The following is a 12,232-nucleotide window of genomic DNA, read 5'->3' as shown; positions in this document are numbered from 1 at the left end:
CATGTTCTGATGGACTGTATCAGATATCATGTTGTGATGGACTGTATCAGATATCATGTTGTGATGGACTGATCCAGATATCATGTTCTGATGGACTGATCCAGATATCATGTTCTGATGGACTGTACCAGATATCATGTTCTGATGGACTGTACCAGATATCATGTTGTGATGGACTGATCCAGATATCATGTTCTGATGGACTGATCCAGATATCATGTTCTGATGGACTGTACCAGATATCATGTTCTGATGGACTGTACCAGATATCCTGCAGAAAGAAGCCTCATGCCGTCAGAAACTGTCGTCACAGACCACTCGTTAAAATCAATGCTCAGTACGGAGAACAGCGAAACAACAAAGACTGTAATCGACTATCTTCATCTCTCAGGACTTTACATGAGGATTTAATCCAGTAAATGGAGATCTACAAATGACCTGTGGAGGGCAGCAACACGCCTCTGATGCGTCTAGTCTGCCGCAAATTACAAGAGAAGAAGAAGAGTAGGGGTAGCGGTTCTTTTAATCCATCCATGTAGTGGACGGGTCAAACCAGAAGGAGGCAGCAATGCAACACTAAGGATGCCAGCTGTCGTAAAACCCCAAAGAAGAAGAAGAAGAAGAATGTACATACTCCGAGACGGTAGGTGGCGGTCATGGTGGCGGACTGCACCTTCAAGCTGCAATTCTCCAAACAACGTAAAGAAGAAGCAGACATGTTCCCGGGCTGCTGATGTTCTAGCTGCATGATGTTGACCAGCATCACACTGACCACAACATGACTTCTAGTGAGCAAAGAAACATTCTATCTTCCCTCGTGTTGGATCTCTGAAGGAGACGTCGGACGCTGCTCAGTACGTTAGTTAATATACGTTAGCTGAGATCAGCAACAACAGCTTCACCAGTCATCTGTCAACAGCAGCCTGCATGCTAACGTTAGCTGCTAGCTGCTAGCTGCTGTGGCTCCTATGGGAGTGTGTCATTGAGTGTTTCTGTGTTTCAGCAGACACAGGGAGGATGAAGGTGAAGATCCGTCAGTGGAACGGAGTGGCCTCCTGGCTGTGGGTGGCTAATGATGAGAACTGTGGCATCTGCAGGATGCCCTTCAATGGCTGCTGCCCAGACTGTGAGTAACCAAGCTGCCGTGATGCTCTGGCTGTCAGAGATGAGCACTAAAAGGATCTGCTGCTTGAAATGTCCACAACTTTCAACGTGACATCTTTTAACGTGACTGCTACAACACTTTGACTTCTTCAGTACATTTTGTATTTAAATACAATTACCAACACAGTAGCAACTAGGTTACATACGTTCATAACAGAGAGAAATAAATACAAATAGGAAACCATTATTATTATTGTGGTAAAAAAAACCAACTTTCATATTAAAGGGACTGTTTGTAAGAATCAGAAATGTCTTGTTAACAGCAACACCTGTGGCCGTTAAATCAACAAAAGTCAGCGTCCTGTTGCTCGTGCTTGTGCTCGCTCTACATAGACATGAACGAGCATCGGTCAAAACAGTGAGGAGACACACGTCAGCTAAAAGCACAATATCACTCTATATTTCAGCTGCTTGGCAGTAATGTTAGCTGACCAGACGAAGGTCTCTCCATGAATCAATGCTGATCCTAGTGTTGGCTTTTCCTGCCTTAGCCTCCCGACCGCAGCCGGAGGGAACAGGGGAGACACCGGAGTTTTGGTCGGAGACGATAACGTTTCTCTCTGCAGAGCCCCGTCACTTCACAAGATACGGGAAACCTCTGTTGGTCTGGAGGAGCTGCAGCAGTTATTTCTGCACAAACTTCCACTGTACATTCACTAGATATTCTCAGAGCTAAACTAACTCTTCTGCAGTGTGGAGTGTGCGCGCATGCACGTGAGAGGTGGAGCGAGCTGAGCGAGAACGTGCGCGGTGTGTGAGTGAAGGCAGGCAGAGGAGCAGAGTACAGCAGAGACTCCGGTCCTGGAGACCAAAGCTACGGTCTCCCCCGCGTCCTCCGACCGTGGCCAACACTGTTTAACAGACGGGCTTCACTAGATACAACCAAGAGGTTTTGGTGCTTCCGTGTAGTTTGTGTTGGAGTCTGAGTCTGAACAGCATAGCTACAAGCAAGCGCGCATATGCGAGCGCGCATGGGAAACCGACCCGGGTGATTTATACGTAAGAAGTTACAAACAGTCCCTTTAAAATTAAATAATCATTTCTGTCATCATTTGTGTTTTTTAGGGATAAAGAGTTTTAATTTGAAGTAGGCTTTATGCTATAGAATGCTTCTAAGTTTGGCCTCAAGTTTATCATAACATCACAATATTGCATATGTGTAATGACATCATTTTAATCATTGTTGCATTTTAAAATAAATTGGTCATGAATATCAAATGATACTGGCAAATAGTAACATTCTCATTAAAAGTATGCAGTGGTCATTTCCTCATAGGTTATACAAAGCAGTGAAACTAAGTGGTAGTATTTTAAATGATGTAGAAAAGATAATGAAGTGTATGTGTCTAGACCAGTGGTTCCCTCAGGGGAGCCCTGTTCTATCATTGAGTAAACTGATGACCCCCAATTAAGTGACATATTTTATGGATATTTCATATTATATAAAATGCATAACAGTACAGAACGATTGATAAACTGTACAATTAACCCAAATAGTGAACGCAATAACTACATGATGTTTGTGTAAAACGAGCGATTTGGATGAATTTGTATTAGATTCTATCCAGTCAGATTCTATCCTGCCTCAGAGATGAGTTTTCCTGCTATTTTTAGGGACTTTTAATACAATTCTTCATATTACGTATTTTTTTAACAATCATTCAGACTTAGAAGGCCTCTTTCTGATAAATTCAGTCTCCTTCTTGTTTTAACTGTTTTTTTAAATATTCCAATGCAGGACGAGGCTGTTAAGCAGAGAGGGAAGGCTCTGTGAACATAACTTGTGTTCAGGTCTTCAACCTGCCCTTATTCTATGAGATTTGTTTTCATTTATATTTTAAATAATAATCCAAACTTTAAATACAGTTTAACAATTTCATTTTGTTTCATTCACAGAAATGAAAGAAATGAAGAGATATAAGCCAACTGTACATCTTTAAAAAAAAAAAAAGGTTGTCTTACACCCCTTAAAATCTAGAAGGCCTCGCGACCTCTAGTGGTTCTAGTGGGAACCAGTGCTCTCGACTAGCTCTAAGATATAGTAATAATTTACTGCTAGAAAGTACTTACTATTAATCTCAAATGTATACCACTGTAACAGACACTCAACACATTACAACATTTAGACAGTAATCAAACAGTATGGTGAAGTAATTAGCAATTCAGGGTAATATTGATAAAACAAAGAGAAATGATTGGCTGTTTTCTGAGAACTGAGCAGGTGATTTAGTGTTTTGTATATTGTATGTGTGGAAAGAATTTAGCAAATTGTGAAAACTGAGCCAAAGCAATCATAAGCCCCATTTCCACCGCAGGAACTTTCCCCCCGGAACTAAGAACCTTTTGAAGAACTCATTGCGTTTCAACCACAGTGACCAGGCTCTAAATTAAGTTCTGGGGCCTTTTTACCCCCCAAAAAGATTTTCTTTTTCTTTTTCATACGTCAACGGACTAATTAGCCTAATCTTCTCAGGTCTTTGGACCGCGGTGGAAACGCAGACAACAGTGGGCTGAAGGAACCTTTTGGTTCCTTGAAAAGTAGTTTGAGGAACTAATATTATCAGGAACTTTTGGTGGAAACCCGGCTATAATGTACTGCAACTGCTATTCCAGCAGTTAGTTATAGGTGCACGCTTGTTTAGCATGTATTTTAGAAACAAAATCAATCAAGATCTTTGTATAGTTAGTTACAGTCGGTTGGAAAAGTACTGCAGAACATAAATAAGATCATGTATATTATGTAGTAATAATAGGTGATCCAATTTTCCATTCCTCTAAAGATCATATATGATAAGTAGCTGTCTTTTCATTACAGTTAATACATTGAGCTGTAATAATTCAACCTAATATACTGTATATTCAGTTCTGAGTATTGCTAGTCAACATTCTTTTCTCACTATTGTAACTGAATTGTAATATTACTATGACTTATTTTGCAGGTAAAGTGCCTGGGGATGACTGCCCGCTGGTCTGGGGTCAGTGCTCCCACTGTTTCCACATGCACTGCATCTTGAAATGGCTGAACTCGCAGCAGGTCCAGCAGCAGTGCCCCATGTGCCGACAGGAGTGGAAGTTCAAAGAATGAACCTGCAGAGACTCATAGAGAGAGAGAGAGAGAGTGAGAGAGAGAGAGAGACCCTCATAGAGGCCTGTTTTCATTTTTATATCAACTGTAAATATCTACGTTTTTGTATTCCTCCATCTGATGTAATGCAACGGACAATTGGAACCTATTGTATTCTGTTGGCAGATTTAGTATGATTAAATAAAAAACACAACATCACATGCACTGTATGCCTGTTGCTTTGCACAGTACATGTGAGTGACACAGTGTTTCATCAGTATGGTTGATTGCCCCCCCCAACAAGCCCCTGGCAGCGGTTTTGAAGCATATGACCTGAATGTGAGCGTGCTGCTGCTGATTGATCCTGACTTTAATCCCTCTTGATGAGATTAACCAGATTGTTCTGTGTTTCCAGTAATGGGTCTCAAGATGCTCTCAATAAGCAGTTTGTATCAGAGTTCCTTTGAAATGGAACTGGAGATTTTTTATATATTTGATCATTTTGATTCATGTATCCATTCAGACTAACTTTTGTATCCTTAAAGCTGCAATAGTGGAGTTTCTCTTGGCCACTTGGGGGCAGTGGAGCAAGCTGAAACACAACAGTGATGGCAAACAGTTGTCTATTTAGCCGGGATTCTACCAACCGACTTTTAGTCAGACTTTGGGTCTGCGTTTCCACTGTAGTCTAAATACCTGTGAAGATTGTGCTAATTAGTCTGCTGACGTATGAAAAAGCAACATGACGTGTGACGAGGGCTGCTGGTGGTCTCAGCAGTTCAGTGTGCCCGCCTGTTTCATCTAAAAAACACATTGGGAAGAAAAAAATGTTAGGTTAAAAAGTTCTGTTTTGTCCCACTGCAACAGCAATATTCTATATTTACTGCTGCACATTGGATGTAATGAATGAAATGCAGACAAGGGGAATGAAACTAAGAGCGTCTGTCTCAACAGTAAATCATCTGTTGTGTGTTTGATGACAATTTTTTTGTGCTTTCGAACGTTAAAGGGACTGTTTGTAACTTCTTCCACGTATAAATCATTGTGGGTCGGTGTCCCATGCGCGCTCGCGTGTGGCTACGCTGTTCAGACTCAGACTCCAACACAAACTACAGTGAAGCACCAAAACCTCTTGGTTGTATCTAGTGAAGCCCGTCTGTTAAACAGTGTTGGCCGCGGGGGAGACCGTAGCTTTGGTCTCCAGGGCCGGAGTCTGCTGTACTCTGCTCCTCTGCTCCTCTGCCTGCCTTCACTCACACACCGCGCTCGTTCTCACTCTTTCGCTCCAATTTCACGTGAATGCGTGCACACTACACACTGCAGAAGAGTTAGTTTGAAAGCCAACACTAGGATCAGCATTGATTCATGGAGAGACCTTCGTCTGATCAGCTAACATTACTGCCAAGCAGCTGAAATATAGAGTGATATTGTGCTTTTAGCTGACGTGTGTCGCCTCACTGTGTTGAGCGATGCTCGATCATGTCTATGTAGAGCGAGCACAAGCATGAGCAACAGGACGCTGACTTTCGTTGACTTAACAGCCACAGGTGTTGCTGTTAACAAGACATTTCTGATTCTTATAAACAGTCCCTTTAACGCTGTGAAACAATCATAAACTAATTCTCTCATTCACAGCACCACTGGGATGTCTCCCTCTTCCAACGTTAGCGCTCGCCCTCACACTCTCTTTTTTCTCTCCTTTTTTTATTTGAATGAGTCAGGAAGCCGACAGCAGAGCCCAACTTTACTATTAATGTTATCAAACAAAGAGAAATGCTCTCCCCTCGTCCTGAAATGGCACTAAATCGATACTAGAGTACTTCCTTGTTTATAGATGAAGCGGTACACAAGTTGAAGCAGCAGCACTGTGTGTGTGTTTGACCAGGGCTGGACTGGGACAAAAAATCGGCCCTGGAATTTTGTCCCTGACCGGCCCCGTCACCGGCCATTTGTGCTGTGTGTGTACCACGTTTTGTTGAAGGCTCTGTTTGAGGAAATACCTTCAAATGTGGTTGTTTTGCATACTTGCCAACCTTAAGACCTCAAGCATAGGGGGGATTTAAAAACCAAAGCGGGGGGGTATAGGTGTGTCCCCCCGCCCCCAGAAAAATTTGAGTTTTAGAGATGTTGTTTCCTGAATTCTGGTGACTTTAAAACAATGAAAATAACAAAATAATAAGTACACAATGCAACAGCATGTTTATGTCAAACTTCTAATTTTACCTTTAAATCTCAGGAAAGAAAACTCTTTTTTTTGCCCCTGCTGTCCTTTTTTAGGATTCTACATGCTGTACAGAGCCAGAAACAGGCTAAAAAAAGTAAATTTGACATAAATTGGGAGAAATAGGAATGGTGACCCAGGGAGGAAACCGGGAGAGGGCAATGAAAAACGGGAGTCTCACGAGAAAATCGGGAGGCTTGGCAAGTATGCTGTTCTGGCCAATCTGCCAGATACTGGGATATGTCTGGGAGGGATAAAACTATGAGTGATACATGGTGGTTAATTTATAACTTACCGTGCATTAAGTCACAATATCAATGATGCTGAATTCCTTATTAAAAAATGTTGTGAACTTCAGATGGGTCTCATACAGTATATCAGTAATACATTAGATCATCATTAATGTTTGTTGAGTCTTATCGGACCTATCACATTCTGACTCTGATGGGGGGGGCAGTGCCCTCACTTTGGCCCCACCCCTGGCAGACACACATAAGACAGATATAAGTAGACAGACAGACAGACACAGAGACACAGAGAGAGAGATGGATAGTAAACAGCAGAGGATCAGAAGAAGCAGAGAAATGCGTTTCTGATGTGAACAGCCAGGCTTCAGCTTGTGTGGAGATTAATAGCGCGGCCCTTCCGTTCACTACGGGAACCCACGCAGCGCAAATACTCTGGCTCTGCTCCGTTATGTATCACCATTATGAATCTCCCAGTGAACCTGATATGGAGAGGGCAGAGGAGAGTACCGGCAGCTTGTGAGAAGCTCCGGTAAGCATGAAAACGTCATGGTACCCCAAGGAGTAAAAGGAGTAAAATACTGCGTACTGCTACATAGCGGCCCACTTCGATCACTGCTCATCTCTCATGACATGTTGAGCCAGGCAGCTAGACCAGAACTGCTTACCGCAAACTCTACACTCCCTCCCTCATCTCCCTCCCGCTCCTCCTCACTGGGGCCGCCTGGCACAGAGCCATTGGGCCCAGTGTCAATTAAGGAAAAGAAATGGGCCGATTGACCTGTTTTATGGGCCAAAAAAAAGAAGAAAAAAAGACACATGTTGGCCCAAAAGGACGTCGGCCCATCGGGAAAACGCCCAGTATGCCAGATGGCCAGTTCAACCCTGTGTTGGACCAATCAGTGACAGTCATCCATGCAAACTCCACCCTGAAAGTTTTGGTACTTTCACAAAGTACTACCCCCGACCAGGGCTTTTTGGGGGGTAAAAAGGCCCCGGAAAATGTCCCCAGAACTTAATTTAGACCCTGCTCCCTGCGGTCGAAATGCAATGAGTTCCTCAAAAGGTTCTTAGTTCCCGGGGGGAAGTTTCTGCGATGGAAACAGGGCTAATTCTATTTATCCATCCGTCAGGCGCAGAGCAACATTAGCATTCATATTGTTGTGTTTCTGGCAACCTGATGAATGGAAGTCCAATATTCACTCTCAGCACTGTTTTGGACTCCGACTGAGAAAACTAAAAAGTTGATTTTTCGCTGCAAAATGCTCCACGATGTTCATCAGTAAGTTGCTAACTGTCTGCTGTTTGGTGCTAAGCAGGAAGTGTAGAGTGGGTTTATCAGAGAAGGAGGTTGATGAGAGCGGTGTTTGTGGGTAGAAAAATGATGAGGTGATCTGCAGAGTGAGTGAGTTAAGACAAGGGATCTCAAACTCGTTGGGGACAACACGGGTCAACACGGGTCAACATTTTCCACGGTACCCCTCAATCATAATAGGGATTAAGCATAATGCTTACTAACATTTGTACTCTAAGATGCCATTGGAACTATTTGTTTTTCTAACATTTTTCAACTTAAATACTTCAGACCTGTTTGATAGTGATAAACAGAAACACATTTCAGTTTGAATCATGTTAACACCACTGTGTTTAGCTCTGATATTCTGGGTGCTTTGTAATCAGATGTCACTTTAGCTTGGCCGGCCCTGTGGCTTCGTTCACACCTGAAGACACATTTAGGTCTCCCGTCGATGTCAATCGATATAACTGCTGTCATATTTTGTCAATTTAGCTCGTTTGGGCTTAGCATCACTTGACGATGTGGACTGATTCAAATATTTCTCCATGCTCGCCAGCTAGCTAGCTGGCTAATAAGCTAAGCTAAGCAGCAGCAGGAACGGTTTGTTGCGTCCTGAGTGAAGTGACAGATTCATGACATGTTGTTGTGATGTGTCACAATCATATCAGAGTTTCTATTGGCCCAAAGCTAACATTGGTGGGAGTAATGGACACTATATGCTTGTTTTATTGGCGCAAATGGTCCCCATATGTAGATATGTACGTTTTAATGACACAACACAATTTTATCATTTATAGCTAATTACTTTGTGGACCCCCTGACAGAGTGCCATGGACCCCTGGGGGTCCCCGGATCCCACTTTGAGAATCACTGGGTAAAGATGGCCGCCCTATCACATGCACCTTGTTAGTAGATGAAGTTGTGCCCGAATCCTTCAAGTATGTTTACTTTGAACTGAAAGAGATAGATACAGCTTTATTGATCCCCGTGGGGAAATTCGATTGCCACCAAGTCAGACAACAACAAACAAAAACACAGTATTCTCAATGCACCAAGATATGATAAGATAAGATATTCCTTTATTAGTCCCACAGTGGGGGAATGTGCAGTGTACAGCAGCAAAGGGGATAGTGCAAAAAACAAGATGCATCAGCTAACACAGTAATAAAAGAGCTAAACAAAGTGTAACAAAATATGAACCATTTAATTAGAAGGAAGTATAAAAATAGGAGCAGTAGATACAGTATTGACAATAAACAGACTAATAACAAATTGCACAAGTGGAAATTATATTGCACAGTGAGAATGAATGAATGAATGAATGAATGAATGAATGAATGAATGAATGAATGGATGGATGGATGGATGGATGGATGAATGGATGAATGAGATGAAATTCCACCTGAAAATATCCGGTTATTGTCTTGTTTTTGGTGTGTAAGTGGTCTACCAGTGCTCATTCAGGTGTTCATGGCACTGCTTCGATCAGGGACTGAAAGGAAATGGCAAATAAACTGAAAATGTTTGATGAACTTTATTTTTAAAAAGTATAAAAAGTCATATACTGTACAAACAACGACTATTGAGTACAAGTCTAAAAGTGATCAGAAGGCAAGAATAATAAAAAAAGCATCACTAATTTGATAGTAAGGCAGTCAACAGAAGCTGATGGTAGCTTTCAGAGAGGTGTTAGCTGACAGTGAAACAACAGTTCCACAACATTCAGTGACATGCCAAATAAACTAAAAATCAAAATGACTCATTCAGTTCATTACAGTATAAACGGTTCAGAAGCTCTTACAGGATACAGTCAATCTGTACGGCTGGAGATCGGGGGAGCAGCCCGTACCAGCAAAAGATCAGTCAGGAGGCAGCCAACAGGCTATCAGCCCTCCTTCCACCAGACATCCACAGTCTCTGACCTGCAGAGCTGAGGCAGCTCACTAAATCAGGATGCTGGACTGAAGTGGCCTTTTCTGTCCGTCCCTGCAGCAGCAGTCTGGTGACCGTGCGCTCCATTTCAGATGAGATAGTGGCTTCAAAAGCGACATGTTCTCAGTCATTGACCACCAGCCCAAAGAGCTCCAGCAGCTCCTTGTTGTCCAGGTCGATGAGGACAGTCGGCTTCTCCCCGCAGTCATTCTCCAGCTCGCGGTCGGCACCGAGCGAGAGAAGGTAGCTGGAAGAGACACAGTGTGACCTGCTTACTCTTGCTCATTTGCCACATTGGCAGTCAATGCGAGTTTCTGCCATACTTTAGTGTCAGGAGGGTCAATGGGGTGCAAGAATGCAGCACATCCTCCAGCTTCTCTTACCTCTGGCATTGGAGAGCTGTGTGTGTGTGTGTGTGTGTGCGTGTGCGTGTGCGTGTGCGTGTGCGTGTGTGTTGGTATGTCCTTGCAAATGTGCAAACATGTAATGTCAGCTGCGTCCTACTGGGTACATTTTGGGAAGAACACCTTTGTTTCCCAAAAGTGTAGGCTTCAAAGGGTGACTACACAACTTTTGACAGAAGTAATAACACATTATTTCTTGTACAAATAGGCAGAATATTTTTGGCATCAGTGGGCCAAAATTCCATAATAACCTTTCAGCATATTGTAATTCAAGTGTTCTGAGAGAAAACTAGACTTCTGCTCCTCCTCATGGCTCTGTTTTCAGGCTTGGCCAATCACAGGTCATTTCAGAGAGAGAGCGTTCCTATTGGCTGTGCTCTGGCTGGTGGGCGGTGCTTGGTATTTCCTCAACAGATCTGCTCTATAATGTACACAACTAAGCCACTTTACTGATTCTCCTCACTCTATGTTTTACCATAATCTTTTAATTAGTTATAACAGCGGCTACTGTTCAACAACAGCTACACAGTCTTGATTTAAACTGAAATCGAGATTTGATTGTCTCTTGCTTGTGTAATATAAAAAGATGCTAACCGTGCAATGTGTGGGAAGCCGTCGCTGCAGGCCATGTGCAGTGGGGTCCACCCGTCCTCGTCCCTCTGGTGGATATCTGCTCCGTGGTGGACCAGCAGCTTCACACACTCCAGGTTCCCAGACAGGACGGCCTCGTGGATGGCGGCCATGCCTGCACAGAGGGCGGCGAGAAATAACTAGTAATCAGTTCATCATGGAATCATGCCGTGGTTTAAAGGAACAGTCTTTAACATTTCGGGGGATCTATTAGCAAACAGGAATATAATATACATACTGTAACTATCTTTTCATTAGTTATAATCACCTGAAACTAAGAATCATTGTGATTTTGTTATCTTAGAATGAGTCCCTCATATCTCCATAGGGAGCGGGTCCTCTTCACCGAGTCCTCCATGTTGCACTGCCATGTTTCTACAGTAGCCCAGAACGCTGGCTCCAGAGAGAGCACTCGGCGGCTCACACTAGCGCAGTCTTGTAAAGGGAGGAGTGAGCAGAGGACTACTCAGTTGGTTTTGCATCTGCAACCACACCGTTAGATGTCGCAAAATCCTACACACTGTCCCTTCCTAAGCCAGATTTGTAACAGCGTAAGCATTTACTAGATCAGGGTGATGTACATGTTTCACAGGCTCTCACCAGAGTTGTAGATGGTGTCCAGGCTGACTCTTCTGGCTCGGATGAAAAGTCCGATCCTCTCCAGCTCGCCGTGTCGTATATAGTCCTGGAAAAGGATGTCATTGGGGAAGTGCACGCTGCGCATTGACTTCAGAGCAGCAGAGCTCTTGCAGTTGACAGGGACGCCACAGTCCTGGGTGTAAACCTCGATTCCCATGGTCTGGGACACGGGGCACTGGTAGTACTTCATCCTGGTCGCAATTTCTGAAAAACTGGTCGAATCCAGCGGACGCCTTTACAAATATTAAGTTTGATTTCCAGAGCAGATCTTCTTTCCTGCAGGAAGATCGAGCAGTGCTTCTCAGTGTGGCTCTCTTGCGTTCTAGTGTCCCCCCTGTGTATCAGCAGTTCCTCTCTGTGTGGGTCTCTTTATACTCTCTGTCGGGCTATTTAAGGACGCGACACCTCACAGATCCAGTGGCGAGATTTGGAAGATGAGCAGCCCTCTGGTCAGACCCCTCCTACTAGTCACAAGCCCCTGATACAACTCCCATCTCCATGACAGCAAGTAACCTCTGCCTCTGTTGTAACCCCGACATACCCAGATACTGCTCACTTAAAGGTAGTGGTGACATCCCAAGAGCTGGGGGGGGGGGGCTTCTCGTAAACACACACCAGGCAGGATAAAAGTGGTTT

At 43.6% G+C, this 12,232-nt stretch overlaps 2 protein-coding genes across 3 annotated transcripts; one reads left to right on the top strand and one right to left on the bottom strand.

Annotated features, from left to right (window-relative positions):
• Window positions 1-648: 648 nt before the first annotated feature.
• Window positions 649-4,452, top strand: anapc11 (APC11 anaphase promoting complex subunit 11 homolog (yeast)). Of its 2 annotated transcripts, none has more exons than XM_074627814.1 (3): window positions 649-854; window positions 1,007-1,126; window positions 4,104-4,452. In XM_074627814.1, exons 2-3 carry the CDS (start codon window positions 1,018-1,020, stop codon window positions 4,247-4,249), a joined length of 255 nt encoding a protein of 84 aa, XP_074483915.1. In that variant the 5' UTR covers window positions 649-854; window positions 1,007-1,017; the 3' UTR covers window positions 4,250-4,452. The 2 variants fall into 2 exon arrangements, with proteins under 2 accessions (XP_074483915.1, XP_074483907.1); XM_074627806.1 differs by having other exon boundaries at window positions 651-854; window positions 1,004-1,126.
• A 4,499-nt stretch (window positions 4,453-8,951) lies between these two features.
• Window positions 8,952-11,936, bottom strand: ppp1r27b (protein phosphatase 1, regulatory subunit 27b). The gene is made up of 3 exons (XM_074627792.1): window positions 11,558-11,936; window positions 10,922-11,072; window positions 8,952-10,170 (listed from the first exon to the last, which is right to left on the bottom strand). The coding sequence occupies exons 1-3, from the start codon at window positions 11,784-11,786 to the stop codon at window positions 10,047-10,049; spliced, it is 504 nt and encodes a 167-aa protein (XP_074483893.1). The 5' UTR covers window positions 11,787-11,936; the 3' UTR covers window positions 8,952-10,046.
• Window positions 11,937-12,232: the final 296 nt, after the last annotated feature.

Source organism: Sebastes fasciatus, chromosome 3 (assembly GCF_043250625.1).
Source record: "Sebastes fasciatus isolate fSebFas1 chromosome 3, fSebFas1.pri, whole genome shotgun sequence".
NCBI classification, from domain to species: Eukaryota; Metazoa; Chordata; class Actinopteri; order Perciformes; family Sebastidae; genus Sebastes; species Sebastes fasciatus.
The sequence above is the reverse complement of the archived record's forward strand: the minus strand, read 5'-3'. Positions and strand labels throughout refer to the sequence as shown.

Coding starts and splice junctions, on each gene's coding strand:
- ppp1r27b (XM_074627792.1), bottom strand. CDS start 11,786: ATGAAGTACTACCAGTGCCCCGTGTCCCAGACCATGGGAATCGAGGTT. Junction 11,073..11,557: donor GGACACCATCTACAACTCTG/GTGAGAGCCTGT, acceptor CCCTCTGTGCAG/GCATGGCCGCCATCCACGAG. Junction 10,171..10,921: donor GGCTTCCCACACATTGCACG/GTTAGCATCTTT, acceptor TGTCTCTTCCAG/CTACCTTCTCTCGCTCGGTG.
- anapc11 (XM_074627814.1), top strand. CDS start 1,018: ATGAAGGTGAAGATCCGTCAGTGGAACGGAGTGGCCTCCTGGCTGTGG. Junction 1,127..4,103: donor CAATGGCTGCTGCCCAGACT/GTGAGTAACCAA, acceptor CTTATTTTGCAG/GTAAAGTGCCTGGGGATGAC.